This window comes from Mastacembelus armatus, chromosome 23, assembly GCF_900324485.2.
Source record: "Mastacembelus armatus chromosome 23, fMasArm1.2, whole genome shotgun sequence".
Taxonomy (NCBI): domain Eukaryota; kingdom Metazoa; phylum Chordata; class Actinopteri; order Synbranchiformes; family Mastacembelidae; genus Mastacembelus; species Mastacembelus armatus.
The window spans coordinates 15,695,751-15,713,303 of NC_046655.1; the positions used below are offsets into that span (position 1 = coordinate 15,695,751).

The 17,553-nt window shown below is 44.7% G+C and overlaps 1 protein-coding gene across 1 annotated transcript; it reads right to left on the reverse strand.

Annotated features, from left to right (window-relative positions):
- Positions 1-3,175: 3,175 nt before the first annotated feature.
- On the reverse strand, positions 3,176-15,766 carry LOC113142335 (shaker-related potassium channel tsha2). The gene is made up of 2 exons (XM_026327333.1): positions 11,771-15,766; positions 3,176-7,600 (listed from the first exon to the last, which is right to left on the reverse strand). The coding sequence occupies exon 1, from the start codon at positions 15,526-15,528 to the stop codon at positions 14,083-14,085; it is 1,446 nt and encodes a 481-aa protein (XP_026183118.1). The 5' UTR covers positions 15,529-15,766; the 3' UTR covers positions 3,176-7,600; positions 11,771-14,082.
- Positions 15,767-17,553: the final 1,787 nt, after the last annotated feature.

The following is a 17,553-nucleotide window of genomic DNA, read 5'->3' on the forward strand; positions in this document are numbered from 1 at the left end:
TGTGGTCTTTTGTCCCTGTGGTCGTTTGTCCCTGTGGTCTTTTGTCCTTGTGGTCGTTTGTCTCTGTGGTCATTTGTCCCTGTGGTCGTTTGTCCCTGTGGTCGTTTGTCCCTGTGGTCGTTTGTCTCTGTGGTCGTTTGTCCCTGTGGTCGTTTGTCCCTGTGGTCGTTTGTCCCTGTGGTCTTTTGTCCTTGTGGTCGTTTGTCTTTTGTCCCTGTGGTCATTTGTCCCTGTGGTCGTTTGTCTCTGTGGTTGTTTGTCTTTTGTCCCTGTGGTCGTTTGTCTCTGTGGTCGTTTGTCTCTGTGGTCGTTTGTCCCTGTGGTCGTTTGTCCCTGTGGTCGTTTGTCCCTGTGGTCGTTTGTCCCTGTGGTCGTTTGTCCCTGTGGTCGTTTGTCTCTGTGGTCGTTTGTCCCTGTGGTCGTTTGTCCCTGTGGTCGTTTGTCCCTGTGGTCGTTTGTCCCTGTGGTCATTTGTCTTTTGTCCCTGTGGTCATTTGTCCCTGTGGTCGTTTGTCCCTGTGGTCGTTTGTCTCTGTGGTTGTTTGTCTTTTGTCCCTGTGGTCGTTTGTCCCTGTGGTCGTTTGTCCCTGTGGTCGTTTGTCTCTGTGGTCGTTTGTCTCTGTAGTCGTTTGTCTCTGTGGTCTTTTGTCCTTGTGGTCGTTTGTCCTTTGTCCCTGTGGTCATTTGTCCCTGTGGTCGTTTGTCTCTGTGGTCGTTTGTCCCTGTGGTCGTTTGTCCCTGTGGTCGTTTGTCCTTGTGGTCGTTTGTCTCTGTGGTCATTTGTCCCTGTGGTCGTTTGTCTCTGTGGTCGTTTGTCTCTATGGTCGTTTGTCTCTGTGGTCGTTTGTCCCTGTGGTCGTTTGTCCCTGTGGTCTTTTGTCCCTGTGGTCGTTTGTCCCTGTGGTCTTTTGTCCTTGTGGTCGTTTGTCTCTGTGGTCATTTGTCCCTGTGGTCGTTTGTCCCTGTGGTCGTTTGTCCCTGTGGTCGTTTGTCCCTGTGGTCGTTTGTCTCTGTGGTCGTTTGTCCCTGTGGTCGTTTGTCCCTGTGGTCGTTTGTCCCTGTGGTCGTTTGTCCCTGTGGTCTTTTGTCCTTGTGGTCGTTTGTCTTTTGTCCCTGTGGTCATTTGTCCCTGTGGTCGTTTGTCTCTGTGGTTGTTTGTCTTTTGTCCCTGTGGTCGTTTGTCTCTGTGGTCGTTTGTCTCTGTGGTCGTTTGTCCCTGTGGTCGTTTGTCCCTGTGGTCTTTTGTCCCTGTGGTCGTTTGTCCCTGTGGTCGTTTGTCCCTGTGGTCGTTTGTCTCTGTGGTCATTTGTCCCTGTGGTCGTTTGTCCCTGTGGTCGTTTGTCCCTGTGGTCGTTTGTCCCTGTGGTCATTTGTCTTTTGTCCCTGTGGTCGTTTGTCCCTGTGGTCGTTTGTCCCTGTGGTCGTTTGTCTCTGTGGTTGTTTGTCTTTTGTCCCTGTGGTCGTTTGTCCCTGTGGTCGTTTGTCCCTGTGGTCGTTTGTCTCTGTGGTCGTTTGTCTCTGTGGTCGTTTGTCCCTGTGGTCGTTTGTCTCTGTGGTCGTTTGTCCCTGTGGTCGTTTGTCCCTGTGGTCATTTGTCTTTTGTCCTTGTGGTCATTTGTCCCTGTGGTCGTTTGTCTCTGTGGTTGTTTGTCTTTTGTCCCTGTGGTCGTTTGTCCCTGTGGTCGTTTGTCCCTGTGGTCGTTTGTCTCTGTGGTCGTTTGTCTCTGTGGTCATTTGTCTCTGAACTTGCTTGGATGACCTCCCAATAAGAATATTAATAGAGACTCCATACAGAGATTTCGGCCCAGTGGCTCAGGGCCTGTGCCCAGTAAGCTTGTCCAGTAATCCATCCGTGGTACCAGTAAGACAAGTGGTTACCACCTCATGACTTAATAGGAAGTGAACGGTGCAGAGACTGCAGCCTTTTAGGGTATGAACACTTCCACTTTAATAACACATGCTCTCCACATGTGCAAGGAGAAGTGAAACCACCTCGGGCCGATCAATTATTAATGAAAAGTGGAGCTGAGTTTCAGAATCACAAAGTGGTCTTGTCTCTCCGCCACCTTTTCAGTCAGACGGCTGCTGATCACATGATGCTGCCGTCAGAAGTGAGACCAACCCAAAGCTGTAACGTTGTTTGGGCTTGTTTCGTGTCTTATGAGCAAACTGGACACTGGCAGCTCAGTGAGATGTGCTCAAAGGTGATGGTGCATTGTTGGGATCACCTTTAACGTTCTGTGAGATCAGAGTGTTGGACAACAAATTCAGTATTACAGCACAGCTGCTATCATTCAGATGAATTTTGCTTCTTTTGTCTGATGTTGTGCTGGTGTAGAGGCCTCCAACACCTGAAACCTCATCACACAATAATTCAGTCAGTAAATACAGGCATCTATGGAGATCTTCAAGTGAATTTCACACTTCACTGCTCCAGCAAAGACTTAAGGCTTAAAGCCACGGAGCAGGGACCACAGAGTCAGGAGACATTTGATCGGCGCTCCTCTCTCAGCAGGGAGGAGACCTAAGCTGACGACATGGTGGGCTTACATGTCCCTCTTACCTTCAAACTCGTTATGATCCTCCTCCAAAGAACTTAACCTGCTGACCTGGACCTGGATAATATCAGCATATGAACGAACCAGTTGCTGACTCAGCAGTCCCAGTACTAATGGTCTAAGCGCAGCTGTGGTTTGTCCATTTGCAGCCTCAGGTCAGGCTCTTCAGAGTTTGTCTCTTATGTAATGGATCTGTTTCCCTCAGCATCATTATTTTTGAATGAGGTCGGGGACGGCTGGAGTGGCAGGAAAGCAGACTATCTGCTGGATCTACATGACTTTGCAAACAGCAGTCACGAAGCTACAGAACCCAATACGAGTTCCTTGTTCCTGCAGGGAACCTTTTCCTGGACTCACAGCACAAAAAACACACAAGCCTCTAAGACCATCAGTGTGTAAAATGGTGTGTTTTGATGAACTAACAGTGTGAATAGTGTGTGAGCCTTGACCCGACGACACTGTGGATGAAGAAAGACAGAGTGTTGTTCAGTTGAGCACAGTTCATTTATTTATTAAACTTAAGTGGTAGAAACATAAAGCCTTAACTTTAATATACATGATGTCATATACAAATCATTTACAACATTGCAGTACATTAAAGAGAAAGAAAAGGCCACATTAAACTTAGTCACAACTAGTTTTCAGGATGACTCTTTTGTGCATATTCAGTGTATGATCCCAAACCACACATATATACATCCTCAGACTTTTCTTTAGGTTTCTACCTGTCACACAGTGAAGCACAGACACTCCAAGTTAACAAAATAAACTCTATTATTTGAGACTTTCTACACAGAGACACACGCTGAGGTTTTGCAGACAGAGTTTTTTTGTATCTGCCGTTTGCCGAAGCAGGAAAACACCATGAGACAAACACAGTTCGGTGAATGAGCACAGGACCGACCGCTAACACGTGGACACTAACACGCACTAAGGGCTGTGATATTATTTTGTCTTTTTTGCAGTCTCAGTCTTGTTCCACTCTGACAGTATAGTTTAAAGAGTTTAACCTAAAGTCCAAACTGTTTTTTCTGTCAAATGTATTTTTGATCACTGACATTCAAACCACAGAAATGATTGAAAACACATCAATATTTCACACCAGCCCAGGAAATCCATTTCAAACGTCAGCTGCAGTCAGACAGACCCAACAGCGTGTTCATTTTCAAAGTGAGTTTACAAAAGATGCATCATTTTGACTGCACTTTATCTTTTCAATCACCACTAGAACAGCAGGATCAGTGTGTTCCACAATAATGAGAAAGCTTTATTAAAACTAAATCTTGTTATTTTAGTTCCACTCAGTTCAAATTTACGTTCAATTTGCTTTTTTTATTTTCTTTGATTTCACTTTCATGTGTCGATCAAATTATTTATAGACGAGAGAATAATTCTCAGGAGCAGCTCTGAGCTTCTGTGGAGAACAGAACAAACCTTTTTACTTTTTCTTAGTTCTTCTCACTCTAAACACACTCACTGTACATTCAATACATTAATTTACAATACATCATTTCTACGTGCATCCCTGTGTTAATACAAATACACAGCTTCTTCTTCTGTTGTACTTCAGGTGCATTTGACAGGGATAGTAACTAAAAGGAAATGTCATTAAGGCACTGTTAACACACAGATGAACTGACGATGCTGTATTTTTTATTGCTCATTGATGAATGTGTGGTGCTGCCTAGGAATGATGGTAATAATATATATAATAAGGTATAATCAGACTTCTGAGGTGCAGAATACAAATTTGGTTTCAGAACTGAGGGTCAAAATAAATTCACAAAACATGATGCACATTGAAGTAATGAAGCTGAAATTTCTCTCTTGCATCTGTAGAACTTCCTGAAAATGAGATGGATTATTTTCAGGGTTTGTTTTGGATCATTCTGACTTTTCAAACTGGGGGTTTCTGCTCTGAGTGGCTGTTATGTGCAGCACACAGGACGTTATTCATTCTCACAGGTTTTCTGACACTGTGCACTAACTTTCAGTTAGTGGGTATGAAGATTATAATGTGAAGATATTACCTTACAAAGATCATTCCCATGAGGTGTCAGTCTGAATGGATTTTCACTGAGCGCTCGTACCAATGACTTTTACAGCTTCCAGTTTGTTGACACACAGATTTCCACATCGTCCATGTTTTAGGGAGGAGGCGACAAAACCCCAGAGTTTCAGACAGGAGGAGGAGGAGCCATTAGTGTCACGTCTCAAACAAACGTTTTCACCTTGGTAAGTCCTCATTTGAACCAAAACCATCATCTTTCCTGAAACCAAACCACCAGTTCTTTGTGCCTAAACCTATAAGGGCCTAATGAGCCGACCGGGGGGTGGAGCAGGGCCCCACTAACCCACATCAGCGCTACCTGCTGATGAGGCTTCTGGTTCTCAAACACTGATTTTCAGGTCATCAGCAGCCTGATGGTCCCTTCATGGAGTTTGTTGATATTAACTGGGACTGGGTCATAATTTCACTGTCCTGGTTCCTGACTCTCCTCTCTGCTGAAGGACAAAGCTAAAACAAATAAAAACACATTCATACCCACTGAAATCCATCATGTGGAAATGTTTATGACATAAAATCACACACGAAACAGAAAATGACACGTCTGCATGTGCAGTCATCTGAAACACATGCAGATTGAAGCTCATCAATCATCATCAAATGATTTATTTTATCAAAAATAGATCAAATTTGGAGAATGTCAAAATAAACATGGCATAAACAGTAATAACTGTAAATAAAAAACAGAAAGAAGAAAAGAAATGCTTTCTGAAGTTCCCCGAGCACGGAGCTCACACACACTATTGCTTTTTCCATTTTTGCATGAAAACCCAAGCCTGGACTGAACCGCAGGATGAACATGATGAACATGATGAACATGATGAACATGATGAACATCAACACAACGATGGATGTTACATTTGGTGAATATCAAGTGATGGTTAAAATCTGACAAGTCTTTCAGGAAGAAAATGCTGTATCATTAATATTGCACATACAGTACGCAGGACACCTTAACATCACAGCTCATCAGTGCCTCTGTCAAACACTAATCTCCCTCGGCTGTTTTTCTGTCTCAGCAAAGCAAAATTACAACGAGACCAAACTGTTGATGCTGGATTTGTGTTTTTACAGAGTAGAGCCAGAACGTTATGATGACAACAAGAAACAGATGAAAGATAAAACAATACGTTCAGCTGTGTCCGTCCAGAACATGAACGGGTGTTTAGCCCAGCTCAGTGTGAAGACTGAAGCAGGTGGAAACCACAGACACAAACACACAGATGAGCATGGCCACCATGTTGGCACAGGGAAGCCTCCTGAAGCATGTGTGTGTAAAAAGGCAGGAGGCCAGTCCACAGTTAGAGTGATCTAACTCTGAGTTTACAGCCTGTTTCCCAGCTTGGTTTGTCTTTAAGATACAGGATATTTGGTTAAATGAAACATGGACTTTATTACACCAAAAATACAGAAGCTATTAGGTTGTTGGGAGATATATTTCTGCATATTTATTGAACCAAGGCTAGAAGTTTCCCACTATGTCCAGTCTTTGTGCTGAGCTGGACTGAACACAGCCTGGGCCTATCTTTGCTCTGGACACTGATGAAACTGTCCATGCGTCACTTTTTCACGAAGACAAGTAAAAGGACAATTTCCCAAAAAGTCCAACTATTTTTAGACAATTAATCCACGAGGCTCAAACATCAACCCCCAGACTGAATTTTTCTCAGCCGTCATCAAACTTCTCATTTCAACTAAAACCTCAGCCACAGCAGCTCTTTAGGAAAGGCTGGCCACCTGTTGAATGGCAGGAAACCTCTCTGCAGTAGATTATTGCCCTTTAAATCAATAATTAATTCAGAAATAGTCGCATTCACTCACACATACGTTTAACAATTTCACAAATAAGTTAATAAAATGTGCAAAGAAAATCATCATGTCAGGCTTCAAGCTGTTTTGTCAGGCTGGATGACATCTGATATTTCATTGAAAGGCCAATATTGGCTTCATATTTACTGTGGTGATGGTTTCTTTAGTTTTTCAGGACTTCTCTAAGTTATTCAATGGCAGTTTATAGTGTCTGGGTTCTTTTAACTGCACCGCATCATTTCAGAAAGGCATTCGTAACCTCGACCCAGGTGATGATGGAGGGACGCTAAGGTCATTCAGGGGTTAAAGCTTCTGTCATTAATGAGCAGACACTGAGGTAGATGTTATTGATATAACAGATATTACAGCATTCTGATCAGAAACCCAAACAGAAACATTCAACAGTAAAGAAAATCAAATGTCAAATGTCTGCGATAAATGCATTTCTGTCTTTTCTCTCTGTCTCCTGCGTTAAGGTTTCTCTTTCAGGGTCAGATGGTCTTTAGCTTTTTAAAGTGTTTTCTGCAGGCAGACACTTTCATCTGAGCTGTATTTTCTTAACAAGGCAAAAATCAAAGAAAAATTACAACACATTAGCAAAAATGTTAAAAATCTAGAAAAGAATCCACGAGGTTAACCAATTCCTCCCCATATAAAACATATACAGTGTGATACTTTAAAAAATAGAGATTTAGCAACTAACTCCACCACCGGTCGAACAGAATATTCAAATCAAGTTGATATTGATGTCGTGTGGTTGTTGTTCCCATTTTCAGATTAGCAGTGCTGCGTCGAGGCATGGACACAGAAGTCAGACTTTTTTTCCTCTGTTTACATGCTCTACTTTCCAAGCATGCAATAATATGTTTTGGTTTGAATATGATTATGCAACGTACAGACAGCACTTACATCAAGAGGAGCAGTCTCCCAAAAAACATCTATGCATGAACATCTGGAGGTCAGCCAGCAGACATGTTGGAAAGATGTGTAGCACGATGATTCAAGTAGTGTTTGTCGTACCTCAGAGTCTCTACTGCTGCTCTGCTCCATGCAGTCAGGATGTCCTCCGCTAACGGAAAGGCCTTGACTTCACCTTCATCAGACCAGGGGAGAAGAGGATGATGGGTAGTGGCAGTTGGAGTAGGAGCATCCTGTGGTTATCCTCCTGAAAAACCAAACAAAAAGGCTTCTGTTCAGTTTCTAGATATTTGGCTGCAGGGGTTTTAGCTCAGGATTGAAGAAAATCTTTGTCTGGACAGCAACAAAATGCTGAGAGTAAATATAAAATGATGAAATGATAAAATCTCTGGTTATCAATCCAAACCAGACCACTGCAATTCTGTTGTACCTCACCATGTAATGAAAATAAAGCATGTTCTATTCTATTCTATTCCATTCCATTCCATTCCATTCCATTCTATTCTATTCTATTCTATGCTGTCCTGTCCTGTCCTGTCCTCACTGAGCCAATAGAAACAGTCGGCTCAGTGGTTCTGAATGGACTCATGCTGTTGCACAGCCCGCACGGTAGGTGGCGGAAACACCTTTAACGTTGTCGGTAAAAACATAAGAGAAGAAGAAAAAGGAGCCGTTAACGGTAGTTTTCACGGTGCAGATAAAAACACTGGTTCGTTAAACCGGCAGTTAGTAAAATCACATTCAGTTAAACTGCTCGTCGTTACCGAGACTCAGAAAGTCTCCGGTTGAAGTTTCACGGTGTAAATATTGTCCGTTAGCCTGTTGGCTAATGTTAGCTTCCTGAGCTAACCTGCTAGCACACCTGCCAGGTAAGGAGTCAGCTTTTCCTTTCACTGACTGGAGGTGAAACAATATTTAATATTATCAGGCATTGTTTGTTGACAAAAAATCAGTTTGACATTAAGCAGGAACATAAATACACATGGCTAATCTGCATACATCACCATGAGCACAGTGCTAACGCTAACTAGCAAACCAACTAAAGTTAAGTGTCAAGTTAAGCAGACAGACATTTTCCATATCAGCAGCCTGACTGAATGTAAACAGTTTTATTCCTGTAGTTAATGATCCAAACTTCTCACAGAACTTTTATTTTTAACCAGATATTCGTCTTAGCTCTGTTTATTTCTCCAAATGCAGCTTCAGTGAAACTGTCTAACATGATATAATGTGCTGAAACAGCCTCCTCTCCCTTTAGACCAACTGTAAAAACCAGACCCGTCATGTTAATTATGATGTTATGCTTTTAATTACAGGTACCTGACATGAATATAGTTTATGTCTCTTCTTCTGTGGTGCATTTACAGAACATGGACAGTGACCAGAAGCACTGGGACAAACTGTCACTCATGTCTGCTCATCCACAGATGGAGAAGTGATGGTTACAGGAAACAGCCATGTTCAGGTGAGAGTCACCTGACTGCATTCTCCACAGCAGCCTTATGTCCAATGAGACAAATGTTCGACATCGATGTGGCCCAGTTTCATTAGGCGATAAACTGTTTGGTTGCCGTCTCTGTCTTTGACACAGCACAGAGATGGAGAGAGGACAGAGCAGGGTGGAGTCGGCAGAGATACTCTGTATGTTCACCTTATTTATCTCAGGTGGCAGCAATGGAATGATGGGAAAATTATTTGTGACCACAGACACTGTAATAAATTTTCTCTGAACAGGACGTGACGAGGTGAAGCAGGACGACCAAGCAGTCGGTGAGCTGGACCATAAACAGTAGCTGTGGAACCAGCTGCGTACTCACGTATTTTGGTAAATAACCCAGTGAAACTGCTCTCTGCAGTTTGTTGAGCTTCACTTCACTCCAGCAGACACTACAAGGTATTATCAGCTGGCATCTGTAAGCATGGCTGCACATTTTCCATTGAGCAAACACTAAAACAGACTCCAGGAAGAGAAAGTAACGGGATGTAAAGGAATAATCAGTATCAAAATCCATGAAAATATTGGAGATGGTGTGTAAACAATGATTCATATAATATATAAAACATAATTAATTGAATCTGTCAGTTCAGTGTTTTCCTGCTGCCACCAGGAGCAACACACAAAGTGCAGCTGTTAAATAAACAGTTTAACCACATGGGTCAGTAGCTGATCTCACCTGTAACCTAAATCTCAGGGTCAATCCTAAATGAACCGTAACGTCCAACTGAGATTTTTTTCATTCACTATTTTTTATTTTATTGGATTATTTCCATAGTCAAGGATAAGTGTTGACATGATATATGATTATTTTTGTTTCCCGCTCTCCACTCAATGCCCTCCCTTCATCTTTACCTCCATGTTGCTGTTTTCGCCTCTTTGTTTTTGATGAAGTGGAAAAGGAGTGGGTTGGCTGGAGGTGAGTGGGTGGGTGGTGTAACTCACTGCAGGCCACTCCAGGCTGCAGGACACTTTCCCTCAGCAGTGACAGAGACGCTAACAATAGCTGTCAGAGTGTAACTCTGCACCATCAACAGCAGCAGTGTCATCCAAGGGGAAACCTGTTTACCTCCGCCTGCATTGGCTGCATATGTTCAGAGCGGACGTGCAGGGCGGAGGGAGGGGGCTGGGCAAGCAGATTTTGACCAAAAACCCTCCTGGGGGGGACACGGTCAGTTAACGTGATGCTTGTTGGAGCTGTGACATCTCTGAGTGTGACATGCGGTGAAATAATTAGAAGTAATTATGTAAGTGTAGAAGTGTGGTGGACGAGCAGCCTGTGGTTCATACAACACGCTCTGAACATGCTTCACTCTCCTACACGTCACCTTCACACTCCTGCAAACAAATCAGCTGACCGGCTGCACCCTGAGCCGACACCAACTGTCTGAGCGCCGCTGACAAATCTGCTCTGTTAGGAAATGTATTTCAGACATCTTTTCAAGTCCGGGGAGTGTGACACACGACCACACTAGGCCTGTGAGAGGACAACTCACATGGGATGATTATTTTTTTGCGATGTGCTTTAATATTTGTTTGAATGTTGGTTAGTTTGGTCTGGGTGAAGCTGAACGAGGTTCAACAACGTGTCAGCCTTCTCCAGTCAGAGCCTCGTGCTTTTAATCACATCAGAAGGAAACACAGAACTTTGTGAGTCTGAGGAGTGAAAGTAGACAAGAGCTTAGTTTGTGCTTGTGACTCCACTAACTCACACTGTTGTCCTGAGGTTAAACGCCAACCTTCCTCAGGGAGTCACTTAGCTACAGAACTGTGATTTAGTGTCTTTCAGTTTAGTCACAAATGAGATGTGCTGGTTTTAAGTTAGACTGTTGCCTGCAGAGCCCTGAGCCTGGTGTAGGCAGAGGACAGGGGGACTTGTGCCTGAAGTTTTCAGTGAAATAAACACAAACTAATCAGCACAGGAGTACTGGGGCCTTAAGGCAGCTGCCTGGTCTGCCTAGTTGGTAATCCAGCTTTTTGTAGAACAATGATGTGATGTATCAGACAAAATCCCTTCAGTCCTATATCCTGTGGTTGGTCTGCTTTGCTTTCACATCACAACAACCTTCACCAGGGTTTGAAGTGTGGAAACGTTTAACTCTCTGTTTGCTTCCCCACATTCCCTCCCTGCTGTTGCCCTAAGTCTTTTTTTCACCCACCAGCAGCTGAGAGAACTGACCGTCCAGCTGTTTGTGCCGCAACACCTGTAACGAGCAGATTCCCAGCAGCCACTGGTGCCACCTGTAGGTAGACAACAGTACTGCTCCTCTGGTCACAGACTCAAACTGGTTGTTCAGTCTGTGACCAGTAGCCTCACTGTGCTGCACCTATTAACGAGGAGCAAACCCACAGTGGTGCTGTGGTTCTCAATGAAGCTGAAGATATAAGGTTTTTGTTTTAGTGTGTAGGTGACTGTAACACAGAACACTTATTTCTGTCTAGGGAACGTTCCACTGCTGAGTCCTAAAATCATAAACATGCTGATGTACTGAGCCCCAAACACAGGAAGTATGAAAAACTTAGATGTAGTTGTCTGTGGTGTTGATCTGTAGGTAAAGATGCTGTCAGTCAGTGCAGGAGTGGAGTTTTAATCACATTGTGATTTTTAGTGGTGAACACTGGTCTGATCCTGGATGGCACCTCTGACAAATGAAGGATTTTGTTTTTCCCAGAGCAGTGAGTGATCTTTCTGCTCAGCCTGAAAACCAACCAGGCAAACTGCTGCACAGGCCCAGATCATTTTTGATCTCAATGTACAGAGAGATCACATGCACCACCAGTTTTCTAACAACCTCTAAATTGTCATTAGAGCTTAGAGTCTTAATGAGCTGCAGCCTGACAATGACATGATCAGTTGTGAGCACTGTCAGTGAACCTGCCCTGGTCGGGCCGTGTGCACGTGTTTGTGCAGCTGTAACTCACCTCTGTCTGGACCTTCCCTCCAGAGGGTGAACCTGAGGTCGTCTGAGCTGAAGATTCGTCCGTCAGTCTGTGTGTTGTTGCCTCAGGCCTTTGTCCATCACATAATAATCCAACCAACAGGAGGGTGAACACCTTCACAGTGAAAATGTCTGCTGGGATCATTTTTATTCCATCAGTTCTTTAAAAATTCCCTTTTCAGCAGGTTTGGTTGACTGGTTCGTCCCTGCAGTCCAGATGAGTAAAGGTGCTCTAAAGGAAGAGCTAATTATAGAAACCTCAGTTACAGGAATACATGATCTGATTGGCTTAGTCAGGCAGAGGCTGGTTGGCTGTGTTGGGGAAATACAGGAGCAGGAGTTAACATGTTGATTGAGACAAATTTATTCAGCAACTGTGGGAATTTGAATTTACAAGAAACTAAATCTTTAATTTTGACATTTATGTTGAATTTATGGCAGTGAAGCTTTTACTTTGGAAGCCAAATTGCTTTTTTTTTTGTCATTTAAAGACTTTAAAACCTGAATTTTCACAAATCCTGAATTTCTCTCTTTTTAATCATGTGACTAACTTTTCTGATCTGTTCAGTTTGATTGACAATACATTTCTGACTGAACGTTTTGTTCTGCTGTTGTGAAGCTTTTGATCGTATCTTATGAAACTGTAGCTGCTCAGATCAGTTTGATACTTGAACTGAACTTGTTAAATTTGAGTCTTTAGATGCGACACTAGTCTGATGTGAATAATTTGAATAGAAAACTTTGAATATTGGAATTTGTCATGTGGTTTTTAAATAACTACAAATTGCTGATAGAAAGATTCAAGACCAAACATTTAAATCAGGTAAATTTAGGTATTTTCAAAGATCCGGGTTTTGACCTTCACGTGATTCCACATGTTGCTGATGTGCAGAAATGGCAGGACCTGAATGGTTGTGATTTAATGTATTTTTGATCCATTGTGTTGTCTATTGTTAGTCTTTGATCATTCTAGTGGTGTCACAGCACTTGTTTATGTAGAACCCTAATGTCTGCTGGAATGGTTTTTGATTTTTCTCCTAAAATATCACCCTCTACAGTACATGTGTCAGCCTCTCTAATATAAACATCAACAGTATTATATTTTATATAATCTACAGAATGTCCTGACTAACTATTTTTATTTACTTTGTTTTACTAAATATGAATCCCATTTGTGTGTGTAGTCTTAAACATGTCATTTAAAACAGCGCTGTGGACCCTGTGAGTATGTGATGAGCATTTTATCTTTGATAATTAGACTAATCTTTGGTTTGAACTGTGTGTGTGGGCCATGTTCTCTGTGTGGATCAGGCACATGGATAATAGGTCAGTGTTTTGGTAAAGATGGAGGCGATGCTTGAGTCTCAGCTGGTGAAATCAAACAACATGGAGGCTTCCACAACATGGTGGTTCTCTGGCCTCGCCGAGCCGTGGCCCTACTGTTTCAGCCTGAATCCTTTTGTTTCTGAGGCTCACAGTGCAGAAACGTCTGGAAGGTTGCTATAGAAACTGCATCCAGTGAGAAGATGCAGGGTCTCTGTTCAGCCACACGGGGGCGCTCTTGGCTTGGAAGAGCTGCAGCTGATTTCATGATGCTGCTTCTAACAGGCTGCTGTGGAGGACTTCACCTCCTGGAGCCTGCTCATTCAGTGTGTGTGTGTTAATTACAAGGTGCGTGCGCCCTGACTGCTGTCGTGTAGGCTCCTGTGCAGAGGCCACTTTTGTAAAACACTGATTAACCCAAATTCTTGTATCAGACTCGTAAACAGCCTGTTGCACATCATCTGATCACCACTGAGCTCCATGCAGCCTGAATGGAAATCCATGAGGGTGAGATAACAGGTGTGTGTGTGTGTGTGTGTGAGGGATCATAATAACAGCCACCACGTGCCTCCTGCCTCAGTCTGTAAATTTAGATGAAATTGGTCCTGTGTTGTGTCTCTGGGTCAGACAGACAGAAAAGCAAATGTAAACGATAAACCTGCATCATTGGGGCAATAAATTACGCATTTACTAAGATAAACACTAATAATAATAACAATAAAGTGCTACGATCGGCTATAGGCTTATGATTTCTAAGCTTTTTCCCACTCATGACGCGCGTAATGGAAGACAAGTCCAGGGGATAAATGTGAATTCTCGTATAATCCATCCGCGGTGGTGTTTTAAATAATTCCCTTTGATGGCAGAAAGAAGCAGCTCGCCAGTCTAAACTCAAACCAGAGCGCAGGAAGCTGGGAATGACACTGAAAGGTTCCCTCAGAGCGCCGCTCGTGCGTAATTCCCCGGTAAAAATCATACGTCGGTGAGCTTCCCGGTGTAGGCTTTGTGCGGGCTGCAGTTGGTGTATTTGATGGAGTCCGCGTCGTCGCTGTCCAGGTAGTCCGACTTGGACAGGGACGGCTTGCTGTCGCTCTTCTTGAAGTCTCCAAACTGCGGCTGCTGTTGGCCGCAAGTCACGTGCGTGTACTGGAACTGCTCCTCGTGCTCAGTCTCTCGGTGGTAGAAGTAGTTGAAGTTGGACACGATGACCGGTACCGGCAGCGCGATGGTTAACACCCCGGCGATGGCGCACAGAGAGCCCACGATCTTCCCCCCGATGGTGACCGGACACATGTCGCCGTAGCCCACGGTGGTCATGGACACCACCGCCCACCAGAACGCGTCCGGGATGCTGCTGAAGCCGGACGCAGGGTCGTCGGTCTCGGCAAAGTACACGGCGCTGGAGAAGAGGATGACCCCGATGAAGAGGAAAAAAATAAGCAGTCCCAGCTCTCTCATGCTGGCCTGCAGGGTCTTCCCGAGGATCTGGAGCCCCTTGGAGTGCCTGGAGAGCTTGAAGATCCTGAAGACTCGGACCAGGCGGATGACCCTGAGGATGGCCAGCGACATGGCCTGCTGCCCGTTCCCCTGATGCTCCGCTAACTCCAGCCCCAGCGTGATGAAATAGGGCATGATGGCCACGATGTCGATGGTGTTCATGATGTTCTTGAAGAAAGCGGGTTTGCTCGGGCAGGCGAGGAACCTGACTAGAAGCTCGAAGGAGAACCAGATGATGCAGAGCGTCTCCACAATGAAGAACGGGTCTGTGAACGGGTTTGGTTTCTTTGCGCGCACTGTTCCGTTGACCAGCACCAGCTGCTCCTCAAATGTTCTGACCTCCTCTCGGAACTCGGGTAAAGTCTCCAAGCAGAAAATCACGATGGAGATGAGAATAACCAGCACGGAAACTATGGCGATCCCCCTGGCGGGTCCGGAGCTCTCGGGGTACTCGAACAGGAGCCAAACCTGCCGCTGGAACTCGTTCTCAGGCAGTGGGCGCTCCTCCTCCTTAATGAATCCTTCATCCTCCTTAAAATTCTCAATCACCTCCTCCCCCAGTTCGTAAAATTTTATCTCCTCCAAGAAAATGTCCACCGGCACGTTGACGGGTCTCCGGAGCCTGCCCCCGGACTGGTAGTAGTAGAGGATGGCATCGAAGCTGGGTCTGTTCCTGTCGAAGAAATACTCGTTCCTCAGCGGGTCGAAGAAGCGCATCCTCTTGCGCGGGTCCCCCAGCAGAGTGGCGGGGAACTGTGCGAGCGTCTTCAGCTGCGTCTCGAAGCGCAGCCCGGAGATGTTAATGACCACCCGCTCACAGCACTCCTGGTTCTCGGCTCTCTCCGGGTCGTACACATCCTGGGCTGACAGCGCGGCCAGTGCCACAGTCTCGTCCAGGTTTTCTCCGGGCACGACTGTCATCTTTCCCCCCCCAGACAAGGGCGACGCTTCCAGCTCCTCAGTCCTCTCTGTTCCTCCTCCGACACCCCCGCGCGTATTTGGAAACCAGCTGAGCGTCTCCGCGTGTTTTTCTGTTGTGTCGGTGTGTCGGCGTCACGTCTGCGGGTGAGCTGGTTCCGCTGGCATGTTTGGGCGCCCCCTCCGCGCTCACCTTTCCCGGCCAAGCGCTGCTGTAGTCTGGACTGTCGGCTCGGCTGTCACATTCACTGCATTTTAAGCAGGCTATGCCCTCCCCGAGCTGACGTGTGTGTGCACGCTCTCTCACTGAGGAGGAAATAAAAACACATGCACGCACATATGCTCAGGATGAATCCTGTCCACATACTTTGGGGAGAAACATGCAGAAAACATGATCCATGTTATGAGAAAATAGCAGGATTTCGGAGACTTTGCGTGCACGGAAAGTGTCGTGCGTAACGAACCTGTTGTCTCCAGTGTGGCACAGGCTCAAGGTTATCACATGATCGGTGTTTACGGTGAGATGTGAAGTGATGTTAGCAAATACGAACATGCAGTTACGGATGAACACAGTTTGATAATAGCGTGGATGCATCTTTCTGTGGAAAGTCGAGAAATGTCATGCAAACATGAGATTTTCATGCAGAGATTTTTGTTTTTTCATTCATGGTCCGACCCTAAGTGAATACCTGTGGCTCAGGGCTTGGTCTTCCTCCATCCATCCGTGACACACACGAAGGGAACGAGACGGAGAGAGGCTCTGCAATGTCACGCCGCAGCCGCTTCACGACAAAAGCCTGCTGACGTTTCCACAACAGATCGCTGCTGCTCCACAAGTTGTGCACGAACTGCAACATCTGTCATGTCTCCGCGCTGCTGGCACGGCGCACTAGAAGGACCGAAGAGAGCTTCTGTAAAATATGAAGAGTTTCAAATCAACATGGCTTAGAATGAAAGGTAAACACTGCGCGCAACAAGTACGGAGAGAAAAGAAAAGCTGGATGGTGGAAATAAGACAGAGTTTCTGGGCTGCAGCTCAAAGCAGTGACGTGTTTTCCTAAAATAGCTGGATTTCTCCCAGGGCCGCAGGAAAAGTTCCTTTTCCCATGGAATGGCCCCAGGGAGCTGCAGGGGGAAAATAAAAAAATGAAAAGAAGGAAAAAAGATTTGCAGCTTCAGCCTGCACAGACAGTGTGTGAGTCATTCAGAAAAGAGACGGACAGAGACAAGAAAAGACTCAGACTCAGACATTTCACCAAAGCTTCACCAGTTTACCTCAGAAAGTGGGAATTAATAAACTTCACTAGATATCAGATACTAAAGCTCATGTTTTCTACCATAAAACCACTGGACTAAAACATTTATCATGTCAACAAATTTGATTTCAGACAGAAGCAGCTGCAATAGATTTTACAAGAAATGATTTTTATTGTGCTTTTTGTATGTTTAAAGGAGCATCAGAGAGAAAATATCTATCAGATATATATCCATCTATAATATCTATCAGATATATATCCATCTATAATATCTATCAGATATATATCCATCTATAATATCTATCAGATATGTCCGTCTATATCTATCAACTTATTGATTATCTGTCATTTTGGTTTCACTGAAACTCAGATTTCTTAACATTTTTATTCCACTGTTTAGTAAAAATGGTGGTTTCCAGCTCACTCAGTCTAAAACAATGTGTGAATACTGAACAGCTGGTTAATCCTGGACTTGACTGGCTTGACTTGAGGACTGTTTTGCAGCCTGGTGTCTAATGTAGAAGGCTTGATTCTTCTTGTGACAGCAGAGAAAGCTCGCCCCCCTCCTGAAGGATCATTAACATCCCGAGGACTCTGGGCTTCATGGGTGGTGCAGGAGCAGGCCCTGACTATCAAATGATGCAACATTTCCAACGTCTCTCATCCGCACAGCCTCCCTGTGTTTGGCTCATCGTAATTCAGTCTGAGTCATGCTGAAAGCCTGACTTCAGCTGCTGCAGACGACCTCTGCATCTGGCCCGCCTCATCCTGC